Here is a 15,571-nt window from a genome sequence, read left to right as displayed (position 1 = left end):
TGTGTCATCCGCATAGCACTGAAAGTTAGGGCATAGAGTGGCAATGCGGTGGGTGAGAAGTGCCAGGTATTGGTTGAACAGCCAGGAAGAGAGGTTAGACCCCTGGGGAACACCATGGGTAGAGATAGAGATAGAGGACAGGAAGGACTCAAGTTGGACCTGGGAGGGTCAATCGGAGAGGAAAGAGGTCAGCCAAGCCAGGGCCTGATCGGTGATACCCAGGTTATCACGGAGACGGTTGAGCAGGATGGCATGGTTGACCATGTCAAAGGCAGAAGAGAGATCAAGTAAGATGAGGACACGGGGTATTGGAATCAAGGTTGGAGAGCAGGTCTTAACGGATGTTCAGGAGAGCAGTTTCCGTGCTTTTGGCAGTTCTGAAGCCAGACTGATGGTCATGGAGACAACCAACAGATTCAATGTGGGGATTAAGCTGTGAGATGGCCTGCTTTTCCAAAGATTTGCCCAGGAAACGAGTGATGGAGATCAGACGACAGTTAGCCGGGCAGGAGGGGTCTGCTGAGGGTTTCTTAGGAAGAGGGTGCACAAGGGACTGCTTTAGGGGGGAGGGGAAGACTCCAGTGGAGAAGGAGTGGTTGCAGAAGTCCGCCAGAGCAGGAGCCAGGGTGTCAATGTGGTCCTTGATGGTTTTAGAGGAACAGGGGAGAACCTGTTTTGACAAGACTTTCATAGATCAGACTTGTCTAGAAACTTTGTCTGGTGAGAACAGGGGAAAGGCAGAGAAGGAGGGAGAAGAGGTGGCTGAAGAGGGGCCAGAGGAAGAGAGAGGAGGAGATGGAGGAGGGGAGATGAGGAGAGAGAGGACAGAATGTCCTGAGTTTTAGAGATGAAATGAGAAGCACAGGCCCGTGCAGAGGACTTTGGAGGGGACAGGAGAGGTAGTTACTGCAGCAGAATTGGCCAGCTCCTTGCTGGTTTTAAAGAGTTTGGCTGAGTTGTTGGATGCCGCAGAGATGCAGGCTTGGATGTGGGCTCTCTTCTTGGTGAGGACAGAGAGCCGGTATTGCCTTTGGAGCAGGCGGCAGGCCAGTTTGTCAGAGGATGTACTGGAAACATACCATTTCCTCTCAGCCACCCTGCACTTGCGTTTAAGGGTGACGAGGTCTGAGTCGTACCAGGAGTTGCACTTGGCTTTGGACTTCAAGCAGATACTCATGACAGAGGCAAGAACATCAACAGTTTCAGATATAGCAGAGTGGAGCATGGAAAGGGTTGTTGTGTCAGGGTGTGAGTCAGCCGAAGGAGAGGGCTTGGGGGGGTGAGAAAGTGGTGGCGAAAGCCTTAACTGACACACGCTTCATGGGTCGGATGACCGAGAAGGTAGGTGGCAGTGGTGGAGTTGGCTTGGCCTGAGGGGTAGAGAGGCTGTCATGGGAAGAAAGGAGAAAGTGATCACTCCAAGAGAGAGGAGTGGTGCGAGGGATGGAAAGGGGAAGGTCTGAAGAGATCAGAACATCCAGAGTGTGCCCGCAGAGTGAGTCGGGCCAGAGGGGAGGAGAGTGAGAGGGAGTCGCAAGATTGCAAAAGAGTCCCGAGGGAGGACAGGAAGCATCTATGTGGATGTTAAAGTCTCCCATAAGGAGGAGAGGAGTGGTCGAGACCAGGAGGGAGGAGGAGTGGTCTGTCCACTCAGAGAGGAAGGAGGAGATCTGACCAGGTGGCCGATAGATGGTAGCCACAGTAAGGGAATGGCCAGGAGAGAGAGAGAGAGCATGCAGACGAGGCATTCAAAGGAGGAGAAGGCCTGCATAGGAATGAGAGGGGCAGGAATCCACTCTGGGGCGATCAGGGCTACTCCCCCTCTGGAACGATTGGATCTGAGTGCGGAGAGTATCTTGTAACCATCAGGGAGGAGAGTGTCAAAGCTCGTGACAGAGCTGGCTTAGAACTGTGTCTCAGTGAGACCGAGGATATCGAGGTCAAGTTCTTCCAGGAGGTGGCAGATGTCAGAGGAGTGTTTGACAGCTGAGCGAGAGTAAAGAGTGGCAATGTGGAGAAGGTTGCCGTCCTTAAAAGACTTCCAGGGAGGGGTACAAATCAAAGGTATGCCCGCAGAGGTGTAGAAGAAGCCTGAGGGGGGGCAGAAGAGGAAGGGGGAGAGGGCAAGCTAGCCAAGGAGGAGACCGCCGGGGGAGGCAAGGAAGTTGTGTAGGGAACAGAGGGGACAGCAGGAAAAGAAAGGAAATTGATGAGGCGTGGGAAGCATATATCAAAGAGGAGAAGGTTGGCCTCAGAGCCTTGGACCAAGACGGTACTATTCAGGTAAACATTAATGATGACCTTAGAGGAGTGGAAGGGGGCCAGGAGGGCCTCCCACGGGGTGCCCCAAAAATGGGAGAAGAAGAGAAAGGAGAAAGCACGGACCATATGTAGAGTCCATAGGTCTTGCGAGGGAACGACAAAAAGAATGTCAGTGAGGGTATGCCTGGAGGAGCCACTGGTATAGGTGTCAGCGATATGGAGGCCTGGGTTGGAGACCAGGATGTCCTTTTTAAACTTCTTCCTACCAGATTTAGTGAGGCAAGCAGGGAGCACCATCGAGTAGGTAGGGGGAGTAGAGAAGAAGAATGGTGGTGGGGGAGGTGGGGAGACACTAGGGAAAACAAAGGGAGGGGTGCAAGTAGACGAGACAAAGAGGGACGAGACAATAGTAGACAATTGACCAATATGGCAAGAGCTCCGACAATAGTAGAACAGTTGCTAAATGAATGATTTGCTAAGAAGACAAAACCAGAAACAACAAGGACAAAGTAGTTGGCAAATGAGAACTTGGAGGAAGGAAGAGTGCAAAGGTACACGCAGCATACAATAACAGATAGGGCAGTCAGAGGGGCTAATACAAAAACCACAAAAAACCAACACAGGAGAAATCGGTGAAAGTGGACCTAGATGAAGGAGGAATTTGAGGAGAAATACAGGCAGTGTAAGAAAACAAGGCAGTCAGTGAGAAAAAAACAACAGCAGTGCAGAGGATGACCTAAGTAGGCAAGATACAACAGAAAACAGGACAGTAGGACAAACAGTGATCAGGGTAGTCATGGCAGCACATAGGGCGCATGGGAGCAGGGAGGCGAGGAGGGGGTGCGTGGAAGAGAGTGGAACAAGCAGTCAGGGAACGCAAAGAGTTGCGGAAGGGGAGTGATGAGGAACCACGCAGTCGAGTATTGCAAGGGACTACGCGGGCAGCCCAAGCCAAGGCATGGGGCACGCAGTCAGGGAGTGCGAGGAAGTGGCGAGGACACGTGATGAGGGAGTTGCGTGGAACCATGCAGTCAAGGATTGTGAGGGACCACACGGACAGTGCAAGGCAGGGAGACGTGAAGAAGAAGCAAGGACACGCGATAAGGGAATTGCTAGAAACCACGCAATCAAGGGTTGCGAAGGAACACTCGGGTGAAGGCGCAAGACAAGCGAGGGGCGCACGGTCAGGGGATCGTGGGAGAAAGGGAGGACACGCGATCAGGGGTGTTGCAAGGAACATGCAATCAAGGATTGCGAGGAACCACGCAGGCTATGGAGGGGGGGTGAGCGTTGTGTTAGCGGTCAGTGTTTGGTGTTGTCGAATCCGGCATATCTAGCTGAGGCTTTGAAGAGCAAACCGTATGCACAAGCTCTCAGATCTAACAATCTTAACCTGCTGTAGGTGCCTATATGTAAACTTATGCAGGTAAATAAGGGTGCTTTCTTTGCAGCAGCTCCTAAAGTGTGGAACACAATGCCCACACCCCCCCTGATCTGAGAGCAATCAAATCCACTGAACTGTTCAGGAAGAAGTTAAAAGCCTGCTTTTCAGATAATGCACACCTGTATCCCTCTGCATAGGCTTCCGCGTGGGTCGATTGTGAATTGTTTGTTTTTTTCTGTCTTGCGCCGGAAAGCCTCCGCGCCACTTGGTGCGGGACATAAATGTATTAAAGTAAAGTAAAGCATCAGACATAAATTAATAGTTGCTGTAAAGCCTGCTATTTTACATAGTACATTCAAATATTTCTGCTTCAATTCTTTAAAAATGTCTCTCTCCAAGATCGTGCGTCATAGAAGGGCGGTGATTCCATAGGAGTGAGGATAGAAAAAGTCCTGTCTTTAGAACGTGACCTGTGGAAGCAAGCCTAGCCAACTGAAGTCCCTGTAACAGCTTGCCACTTCCACCTAAAAAGGGTTCTATGTCATATCATCGACAGACATTATTATGACAGGTGTTTTTCCAAGAGAATATTGCCCAAAAAAGTAATTTACATTTAAAAAAATACATTTTTGTGGGTGGTTCCCCACAAAACCCCCACATATTTATTATTGTTCCCTACCCCCTAAATCCTTATCTGCCAAACCCGCCCAAAAAAAGTTTGATGATTTTTGTCAGCAAAATTCTATCGTAACACACCCGTCGTAATAATGTCTGTCGATGAAACGACGTTGCAGCCTAAAAAGGTAATTGGTCTACACCAGCATTGGTTCTGCTCCCCTTCTTGCTGATCTGCATGGTTATAACCTTCTTCGAGGAGTGATTGGACTCCCAGAGGTCAGCAGCACCTTTAAGTACTGTGCTATTGGAAAACAACCTTCAGTGTTACTCCATATGTTTATCAGGCCTTGGGGATTTGCTGTCCTTCTGTGTTCTTGATTCCTTACCCTTATCTTCTCTTTTAAATAGCAGCATTTCAGGGGCGGTGAGGGCTTAGATTAGGTTGGTTGTTATGAGTATGGTGGTTAGAAGCAGATTGTTTGCGATATGTAAAGTTTTAAGATGTTCTTCCTTAAGAAAGTGGTGGGATGGGGAGAGTGTTTGTGTTAGTACATTCTAGAGTCTAAGGGCCTCATTACGACCCTGGCGGTATGGGGTTAACGGCGCCGGTAGAGCTGCCGGCGCTGTTAACTCCATACCGCCTCATTATGAGGTCCGCTCGGGGACCCGCTCAGGACGCCTATTTCTACCAGACGTCCTTAGTGGGTCCTGCAAGCGGCCCAGCATGCTAACAACGGGCCCGTCATTAACAGGCCCGTTGTTAGCATTCTCCCCATTCCCATTTGAACCCTCAAATGGGAATGGGGATGAATTTTTACCGGGTCCAAGAAAAGTGCAATTACCGGGTCCACCCGGCATGACCCGGTTATTGCCCTTTTTTGGACCCGGTAAAAAATCATTACCGGTGCGCACACACACACACACACACACAAACACGTCCCTTTGCTTGTACAATAGGGGAAAAAGCCATAGCCATCTTCACCTATGAATCATAGATGCTGTTTTCCATTTTCCAACTAACCTAGAACTGCATGAAGCAAGACTGTCTAGACTGTCACGCTCTAGAAGCCTCCCATTAGCAGGACCAATTAAATCATTATCATCAACAGCAGCTTCAAATATACTTCTTATGCAGCCACCTTTCAAATCTGTTAATTGATTTGTTGCTTACTGTGGTTTGGCAAAATTGCAAAAAACAAGATTTGTCTGAGATGCATGCATATCCGTGCAGTTCTACACCGTGAATCATATCGTTTGTGTTTTACCTTAAGCTTCCCACTAAGGAACGCTGCACCACCAGGAAAGATCTTCTCAATTTTCACCATGGGCTGTATTTTGGATTCAATGCCCCCCGAAACGCTAATGCCTGAAAGAAACCAATAGAGAATGCATCATAATTGTCAAGATAAAAAAATAAAGAAGTGGGTTAATGGAAATTCAGGAAGTCCCAGACACACGGGTGGAGGTGAGTTGTAGTCATCAGGGTGAACAGATAGACCGTGAATGCAGCATTCCCCTGGGTGTCCCAGCATGAGGAAGGAGGGAGGTAGTTAACACTCACAGAGGTGAGTGTTGGTTACATTACACAAGACCAGTTGTATTGCCTAGTGGGCGAGTCATTTTAGAAAATACCTGCAACAGCCATTTGGAGGTATCCACCGCCATGTGATGGTTCCATCCACGGTGTGCACTATATAAATTGACACACCTACTCAGTCAATCCATACCGTTTTAGCCATATATGTGAAAACAACTCAGTTAAACAGTTTCAAAATAACACTCCAGACATTTCACTGAAGCAAACATCTCTATTCTTGATGGGCAGGGTATATCAGCCTTTTCTCCATTTCTTCTGCAGTCTTTGACTGTTCTATAACATAACTATTTGAAAACAATCTTCCATTAATGTATTGTAAAAATACATCTAACAACTAACCGATGGGCCAAGACGAGTCTAACAATTTATCTGAAAAGATGTTGCTTGAAGCAGACAACATAGCTTTAAAAGTCATGTAGGGAAAACAGCCCTGGCTGCCTACATTCAGCTCCATCTACGGAAGAATATAAAACCATTTTGCCAGCGTCTGAATTTCAGGAAGATCTGCAGGCCTTGGCTATTGTCCACATTGGTGGTGCTCTTCTAATGGGGGTTCTGCACTCTGTGCTACTAACAGGGGTGTTGCTAGGTCTGGAAAAGATCTGGCGCTACATTAATGTCGGGACTGTCGGGACTCGAGCTAGCTAGCCTTTTGGTTGCAGCCCCTGAGCTTCCATCCTGGGCTACAACCAAAAGACCCAGGGCTATAGCCTCCCTAAACCCCCCTAGCAATGCCTCTGCCCACTACCTATGCAGACTGTATTTAATGCTGCAGTGAAGCTGGTGATAGGGAAGGTGAAGGTCAATCAGATCGCCCCTATTTTAGCCTTGCTTCATCAGAATCACATTTTACTCAAGACATCCTGTACTATTTATAAAGCTATCAGATTTGGAAAACCTCTGTATTTAGCTGAAAGGCTTCAGATCACTGGCGGCATATGTGCAATACAGTGCACATATTTTAAGACTTGAGATTCCAAATTGTATAAGTGAAAAGCAATACAAACAAGGTTTCTCCTATTAGGCCCCATACTCGATGGAACTTGCTGACACCTTTATCTATCCCTTCTCTCCTTCAGGAAGGGACTGAAAACATTCCTATTCTGTAACAGGACATTACCTTTTGATATGGTATATTTTAAGTCACTTTCTGGATAAAATACTTCAGTATTATCTTATGACTGTTTTATGTGGGGTAACAAATTTAAAGGTACTTACATTTGTTAGCTATTGTCCACATTCTGATGTGTGAGCAATATGAGCCCTTCTTGTGGGAGTTTTGTACTGTGGTTTGGTGCTCTGTTACCCTTTTGTATTAGGTCTACCCCTACAAAGACTGCTAAATAAATATATAAATTGACTATGGAGATATAACAACACAAATTGTTTTGCATCATGCAGGCTACCACAGATAGTGTCTTTTTGGTGAGCAGTATGTGGAAATGGCAGTCTCCACTTGTGGACCCCTGTCAATTTTTACCTTTGTTTCACCTATACATCCCTTGTCAGAGCCGGCCTTAGGGGGGCGCGCTGGGCGACTGCTCGGGGCGCCACGCTCCCCTGGGTGCCATTAGCCCCCACCACGCCAGCTCCGGGGAGTCTTTCAAGGGCTCCCCCGAGCTGGTGTGGTGGCGGGCACCTCATTGTCATTGAATGCACCCGCAGCGGCGGGCTCATTCAATGACAATGGGGTGCTAACGCGCCCTATTTAACCTCCTCGCCCAGGCGAGTTTAAAAATAAATAAATAAATAAAGAAAAGTTGCCCATCCTGGCCCTGCCCCTTTCCGCCCCACCCCCTGTTAACCAGGGGCACGTGGTGGGCGAGGGGGGGGGGCTATTTCGCCGAGGGCGCTGCTGCCCTTAAGGCAGGCCCTGTCCCTTGTTGCTAACTGTGGGTTTTGTGCATTTTCCATTTGACCAATGCATTCTGTGACTTATTTTTCCCAAGTGTAGTTTTAGTCTTGATCAGGGGTTATCCTGGATCCCTTGCAGTTCGTTTTCTATTTCAAAAAGTGGATTTTCCACACCGTTTTGCGATTGGTGTTAAAGTGCAATTTTTAATAATCATCCAATAGTTTTTTGTTTGGAACACTTATTTAGTTTGAACATTAAAGCACATTGTTAGTATTAGAAGTAAGGTCAGGACACAGACAGCTTTTTACTCTCGACCTTTAGACACAGACTAGCCTTTGATACACCAGTTGAGGGAAAGTTAGGCGTTACTCCCATCCTGAAGTTTTAAATAAAGGTTTTCCAACTGGATCTCTTGTGTCTGTGTCTAACTGTTGATACCATGTCTGTCTCACACCACCCACTCTCTTCTCATGGACGCTCAGCTGTATCGCACTGCATGAATACCCGGGATGGGTGTCACAAGGGTGTATATCAGTTGCAGGCCATTCTGGAAGTGGTGGCAAATGAGACTGCTGTTTCACTGGGAACATTGGCCGCCGAACAGAGGGAGTTGGGAAAACTGGCTCTAAAAAAAACACAACATGATATTGGCTTCCCCAGAGTGTATGAACTTATTGAATCAGAGCAGCTTGTATTTATTCCAGACTCCTCTGAGGAAATCTTTGACCATGCTGCTCACACCACTTCCTTGGGGCCACCCCCAAGAATACATCTAAGGACTTTCTGGATGGAATAAAAGACTGGCTCAGCTCCTTCTGGAGAAAACTGCTTTCATATGTCCTGTATAGAGTTGGGGATTGCTTGCAAGAATTATCTTTTGCAAACTACTCTGGTGCCTCACATCAACGTGTTGCCAGACCCCTGAACCCTACTTAACCATGGCTCATATCCCCCTCACATCCTGGAATCTGGACTCCATAAACCAAGAACTTTACAGACTGGCCTGGATTAAGGTATAACGTGGGTACCCAGCCCAGTTGATGAGGTCCCTTTCAGGACCAAAGGGGGGCTGTGGAAATGGCAGTCTCCACTGGAGGGGCCCCTGACAGCCTCTACCTGTGTTTCATCGATATATCACTTGTTGTTTACTGTTGGTTTTTCTGAATTTTCTATTTTACCAATATATTGTGTGACTTTTATTTTTCCCAAATGTATTTTCCATCTTGCACTGTATGTGACTGTAGATTACTTTCTCCTATCTATGAATCCACCCATTCGCTGTTTATGCTCGTGGTTTATTTCTGCCAAGTGATTGTGTGTTCCCCTGTGTGTGTATTTTGTCCTGTATTTAACTATTGCATTAATGCTTCACTGTATTTTTTTCCGACATTGCCTGATTACTGAGTTTTGTACGTTTACGTTATGATATGATATGGCATTTATAACACGCCTATATACAAGTGTTTCAAGGCGTGACTAGGCAAGGGAGAGGGAACATAGGGAAAACAGAGACAACAATCTTACTAGGCCAGGTGACATTGAGATCGTGTAAGTGCAGGGGAGGGGTGGGGGGGAAGGGAGGGAGAGACAATGCAATACATAGGATCAACAGTAAAATATTTTTAAAAAATAAGAATTGAAGGAAGTGCGGCCAGCTAGTGGCAAGTGCAGGGGTAAGTGCAGACATCAAGTGTCAAGGGCTGGAGGGGTCTGTAGGGATACAGAAACATCCACTAAGTGCAGGGGTTGCCCAGGAGGCAGTGCAGGAATGCAGCTGGCGGGGGAGCGGACCTGGCCCCGAGATCAGAGGGTAGCCAGGTGACCAGTGCCGTTTCAGTCAGGAGTTCAGCAGGGGAGAGGAGGAGAGTAAGCAGAAGCAAAGAGGAAGGTCTTGAGGTGCATCCAGAATCGGAGATGGTTCTCCTCAAGTTTCACGTAGGCAAGAAGGCTGGTCCAGAGGGAGGCCCAGGCCGAAGAAAGCAATCTACCACCAACTTGTTGCTTGGAGAAGCGATTGACCCTGAGGGAGTTGGAGGCGGATGAGCAAAGAGCTCGAGAATGAAGATCTTTAGCAAGAGAGAGTTGGAGGTAATGAGTCCCTAGGCCTCAAAAGGCTTTTTGGACAATGCAGAGGGTTTTGAACTTAGTCCTCGCAGCCACTGGGAGCCAGTGCAGAGATTTCAGTCCTGAAGAGATACAATCCCTGGTCTTAAGATCAAGGACAAGTCTTGCAGTCCTGTTCTGGATGAGTTGCGGAGAATAGAAACAGGCAGATTTAGAAAGAGGCTGTTGCTGTAGTCCAGTCTAGAGAGAACCAGAGCTCTGAAGACAGGACGCTTCTGGGGGAAGGAGAAGTAAGGAAGAATACCTCTGAGGAGGTGCAGCTGATAGTGTGACTTCTTAGAGACGTCAGAGATGTGAGGAGAGAAGACGAGTGGAGTGAAGATAACCCTGAGGCTTTTAGCCTCACAGGTGGGAGAAGGTAGAGGGCCAGGAAAGGCCGGCCAGAGAGTCACCGGCCAGAGAGCGACAGGAACTATCCCCTATAGTTGCTTGTTTTCTGGTGCACTGGACATTGCCCACCATTGACTATGTGTGTGTGTGTGTGTCCTCTGCACAGTGTGGTATGTGTGGGGGCTTTGTGAAATTCCAGCCATGCTCCAGCCTGGGAAAGGACTCCATCCCCTGCAAAAACAGCCTTGTATAAGCATGAGGAGACAGAGGGCGGTTTCTGGTTGTTGTGGTGGTGGTCTGCTGACCGGTTGGGCAGAGAAGCTGTGTAGCTCTTTCAGCAGGTACCATGTCCCTCTCTTCCCTTCTCCATTATTCCCCTTTTCTCCTCCCTCCCTCTCCCAACCTGCTCTATTTTTCCACCACTAGGCCTCCTGGCCCCTCTGCCTCTGCTTCCCCCTACGTCTATTTCCTGGTCTCTCTGCCCCTGCTGCTCTCTGCCACCCCGCTTTCTCCTGCTATCCCCTGCTCCCCCCTCTCTTTCTCTCCCTTTCTCTGTCTATCCCTTCCTTCCACTCTTTTTCCCCCTTCTCTCAGCCCTCACCCTCTCTACTAGCCACCTTCTTTCCCCTCCTCCCCTTATCTTCCCACTGGTTATGTTCCCCCTCGCTCCCCACTCTCTCCTTCTCACCACTCCCCAGCTGTCCATTCTTTATTCTCTCTCCCCTTTCCCCTGTCTCTCCCCCTCTCTCTCTCTCACCCCCACAGCACCATCCTCCCTCAAACTTCTCCCTCTCCAACCCTTCCCTTCAGGTGCCCTCTCCCCCCTCCCCTGCATCTAAGTGTTCTCCCCAAGCACTTGGGCCCCATGCCGGTGGGTGTGCTTGCCATCAATACCCCGCCTTGTGCCCGCAGCCCAGTGCAGACAATCATCCATGTCCAGTGTGCCTAACATACTCTTCTGGCAATACATCTACTTCTCTGCCTGTAATAAATCTGTTCTGCAAATACTTTGTTTTATTCATTATAGTTCCCACTATTCTGTGCAGCCTGCTTGTTATTGCCAGAGGGGCTACAATTAAGTAAATGCAAGAGTAAGTCTGTAAATAGAAAAATATGCCTGCTTCCTCACCCACAAGACATCTTTCCTACACACCTGTTCACAAACATAAAAAACATCAAGCTAAAAGGAACTGATTCGAAAGATGCTGCTCGGACTTACCCATAACTTATCACTGAACATAGAATTTGATTCAGAAATAAGTTACTATCAGTTACTCTAGACCTACTCAGAGTAAGTGGGGACTAGCTCAGGTCTTACTCATTGTAACTCCTTTCGAATCGGCCTCAAAGTCTGCCTCTAATTTTATGAAAATGGAATAACAAATGCTGTTCCAAAGCAGTTCAGATTATGACAATAATGAACCCACCATGTCCGATTGATGATACCATAAACTCACCTAAGGACTGCCTCAGTTTGGACACAGTAACTGTTTCCAGGACATACTCCTCTTCTTTCACCTCTGTGTAGCCATTTTGTGATGGTTGCTTATCCTCGCTGTATCCTTTTTTCTTCCCTACAGGCTTAAGCTTAATTTCCTGCCTAGGTTCCTGCGTAGACGGGATTGAGGAAACTCCACCAAAGATCTGCGACAAAAGCGGCCTCGACTTCCTGGACTTGTTGAGTGCCGAGTAGGCTGCATCTTCCTTTGACTGGGACTTCCTACCTGTTGATTTTGGGGTTACTGGCTGGCTTTTTACAGATCTGCCATCTTGCTTTTCACTTAGTGATAACTCTTCGTGGTAAGCAGACCTGGCAGTGTCAGGGATTTGCTCTCCTTGTGCAGTGCGCACTTTCACGGATTCTGTCAGCAGCCAATTGGGCTTTGTGGGACTGGTGGCTGTAGACTGGAAAGGGATGGTCTGCAAAGCATAGGCATCCACTGGCACATCTTCAAGTCGCGAGTAGTTTTTGGAATGTCTACGTTTGCTTTCCTTCACCGTTAACTGTTCCAATTCTCCTTTCAGAACCATCTGGTCATGGTTAGGGTCATGCACTGGCTTCAAGTCGAAGCCTCCTCTGTAGTCTGCAAAGAGAGCACATGTCCATTATTAATCCATAGCATAAAGTAGATGGAAGGAGACCATGGTGGATTCAAGTACGCATTGATTGAAAGTCAAGCGTCAATTACAAAGTATAGCAGACATGTTAACTTACTTGACTTAAAGCTGGTTGAGTTAACATTAATATGTGGATCAGTGTTTTGGTCAAAACAAATGTGGCCAAGCACAAGTCCATAAATCAGATCATTCCCCCCACCCACTCCCCAAAAACCATAATCCTTCTTACAGGTTGATATTCTTTTTCTTGCACAGAATTACCCTCTGCATCAGAGACATTGTACTTAAATCCTCAATCCAGGCAGAGCTGCAAGGAACAGTGACACTTTTCCAGTCCCTCAAAATGATTTTCTATGCGTAGAGGGCTGCCCTAAAAAACCAGCAAATCTGTGGGTGGCTCAAATCCTCCAAGAATGTGTGATCCCCAAGATTACAGTTTGGAAGTCAAAATGAATGTCTATTACCAAAACTCTATTCATCTTTCTAGTCACCTCCAATCAAAACGACCCTACCTTTGAAAAGAGGCGTTGCTAGGGGGGGGGCTAAGGGGGCTAAAGCCCCTGGTCTTTTGGCTGTAGCCCCGGATAGACTCTCGGGAGCTACACCCAAAAGGCTAGCTAGCCCCCAGTCCCGACATTTCCGACATCAGCGTAGCCCCGGGTCTTTTACAGACCTCGCAACACCCCTGCCTTTGAACATTCCCAGATCATATGCTCGAATTATTCCTCCCGGTGGAGACAGCCCCAACAAATATCTGCATCACTCAAGCCTCTTGCAAACATCTTGACTGGTGCTGAATAAATGTTGTCCCACTACTATGACCTTTGTTTGGTTATGTCATGTATATGTTTCCAGGAAGTCTATGCAACTACTGCAGAAGGTGGCATGGGATATGAAACTGGCATCCCTAAATATGATGGGGGGTGTTGTGGAAGTTCCAGAGGAGAGGCACTTTAAAAAACACTGACTAAAAAAGAACAATTTTCTCATCATGCCAAATAAGTAGTGTAAAAAAGCTGGAACTTGAACATAAGAAGTCTTTATTTTGTGATAAATGGTACCTGCTTCCATATCCATTGTATGACTTTGACTAAGGAATAGGAAACACCACAATGAGATAACGGCAAAGCAGTTACAGGGGGAAACAGCCGTCTGAACACCCTGCCCCCCTAATCTGTCTGGTATTCTACAGTGAGGGCAATAGACTGGAATCGGAGAACAAAAGGTCATGTGGCTGCGTGTCAGCAAAGGATGGATTTTAATAGCGAAAACCCCACCAACGCATTTCATGCACAAATGCGTATTCTCAACCTAACTTTTGTGACATGCACGCTTGTGAGCTGTTACTCAAAATTCCGCATTTTGGTGCAAAGGCTGATTTCAGATCACTAAAGGGCACATTTGTCATGCTCGCATAAATGCGTCATTTCAGTTTTAGATACATTTACTTTTTACAATTTAAGATGCATGCAAATAGGCTTTTAATTGTGTTTATTTGGAATACGTAAGCTTATTATTTGTACTATGTGTGTACTAACATGCACATTCATTTTACACTGCTTATCACTTGTTTTAGACGTCATTTGAAAAGGCCCAATATCTGACGTGTCCTGAATGTACGCATTCAAAACTGTCCGAATTTTGAATACCAAGAGACTGCACACGTGTGAATATTATGATCGGCCACCTTGTAATTGGTAGCTCCTTTGCAAAATCTCCAATGGAAAGGTGTGATGTTTCTCCCCTTCTGTCCATCTAACATCCCCGTTTCTCTCATGGGGTGCATCAGCCACGTGTTCTCATGTTCTGCAGTACTAAATTCAGTGCAATGATCATTGCTTAATGAAGTTCTGGACTTGCTGGATGTGGGTCGAATACTTCTGCTGGTGCTGCTGGACTAGTTGAGGTATTTACTTTGGTTGACCAGAGGGCCTTTTTTAATGCTTGATACACACACATGGGAGCTGGGCACCAGTCTCATTATAATGCAGTAAATTCTCCAAGGAGAAATGCTGTTACTTCACCATTTGCACAAAGGAGTGGTGTTGGAATCAGTTTGGTTTCCACTATCATTTATGAGCATGTTGGACTGCTGGGATGTTGAGCAGCTTGGAATTGCCTCTACATTTTAAAATAAATGGTTAGCAAGCAAGGGCTCTACAATAGGACGCTGCATCAGCCATGATTGTCATAAGAGAATATACAGGTCTGAGGGCGCCTTAAGTTGTATCATCATTGGACTTCAGAAGAAGGATTTCACTTTGAACTTTAATAGGGTAGAGTCTTCCTGAAGTCCTCTGCCATAGAGGTGAAGGTAGACTTTGAAGGAAGGAGCAAGACCTGGCCCTCAACCATCCCAGAGGACCAATCGGGGTGAGCTGCTAAGCAGACACCGCCTTCATGCTGCTGTTGGCTAAACACTGGAACCAGGATCCTGCTCACTTGAGGTGACGGCCCCTACAAGTGCTCTCTGGCAAACGTCCTGGCTGGGAAGGGCAAAACAAGGACAACCCTTATTCCTGGAAACCCTTGACGAGGTACCCTAGTAACCGAGGAGTCAAGGACCACCTCTCATCTCTGTTCCTTGCCTTGAATTTCTCTCTATCACCCTTGACTGCTTTCGAGTCATTTTCGAGTCATTGTAGGCCATCTGGAGCTGCCTTTGACACATCAGTTTTTCGATCCAACTTGAGCCATTGAGCTGCTAACTCTATCATCACCTGCTTGTTTTCGAGCCATTTTCCAGTGGATCGCCTTTAAAGGGCCCATATTGCATTTCTTGGCCTCATCGTAATGACTTAACCGCTTTGAGATCCCGACTCAACTATTGTCTGCCTATTCTTCACCCACTTCGAACCAAATACCAACCACCTAGAAACCTGCACCTCAAGAACAAGTCCCAAAGGTATTTGTAGTGGTCCTGTCACAATGACAAGCATTAAGAGCAATAGAGACATTTGAGACCCTGCTCTTTAAAGACAAGTAGTGGCAACGGTTTTATATCCATATTCCATTGGAGTCCCATCGGACTCCATCGGTGTGTGATGGTATTACCAGCAATGTTTGCCGGTAAGGCACCTGACTTACCTCCATCTTTTAGCTGGAGGTAAATCAGGTGCTCCACTGGCCAACTTGTAGTTGGCCAGTGCGGTAACGTGCCGGTAAATGTTATTACCAGCACGTTATTGAACTTCAACCACTTTACCACAAGATGTGAAGGAAGTAGCTATGATTGGGATCACTGCTGGTTTAGTAGTAGTGTGGGTCTGAGTAGGAGTTTTAT

The 15,571-nt window shown here is 47.1% G+C and overlaps 1 protein-coding gene across 3 annotated transcripts in view; it reads right to left on the bottom strand.

Moving 5' to 3' along the window:
* Positions 1 to 15,571, bottom strand: part of PDZD7 (PDZ domain containing 7) — a 769,522-nt gene that overhangs the window by 62,992 nt on the left and 690,959 nt on the right. For all 3 annotated transcript variants that reach the window (XM_069611658.1, XM_069611656.1, XM_069611657.1), the window contains 2 exons: positions 11,628 to 12,254; positions 5,530 to 5,630 (listed from right to left, as the gene is read on the bottom strand). In XM_069611658.1, coding sequence (XP_069467759.1) covers positions 5,530 to 5,630; positions 11,628 to 12,254 — 728 coding nt within the window. The remainder of the gene's footprint in view (positions 1 to 5,529; positions 5,631 to 11,627; positions 12,255 to 15,571) is intronic.

Source organism: Ambystoma mexicanum, chromosome 8, assembly GCF_040938575.1.
Source record: "Ambystoma mexicanum isolate Mex_15411 chromosome 8, UKY_AmexF1_1, whole genome shotgun sequence".
NCBI lineage: Eukaryota > Metazoa > Chordata > Amphibia > Caudata > Ambystomatidae > Ambystoma > Ambystoma mexicanum.
The sequence above is the reverse complement of the archived record's forward strand: the minus strand, read 5'-3'. Positions and strand labels throughout refer to the sequence as shown.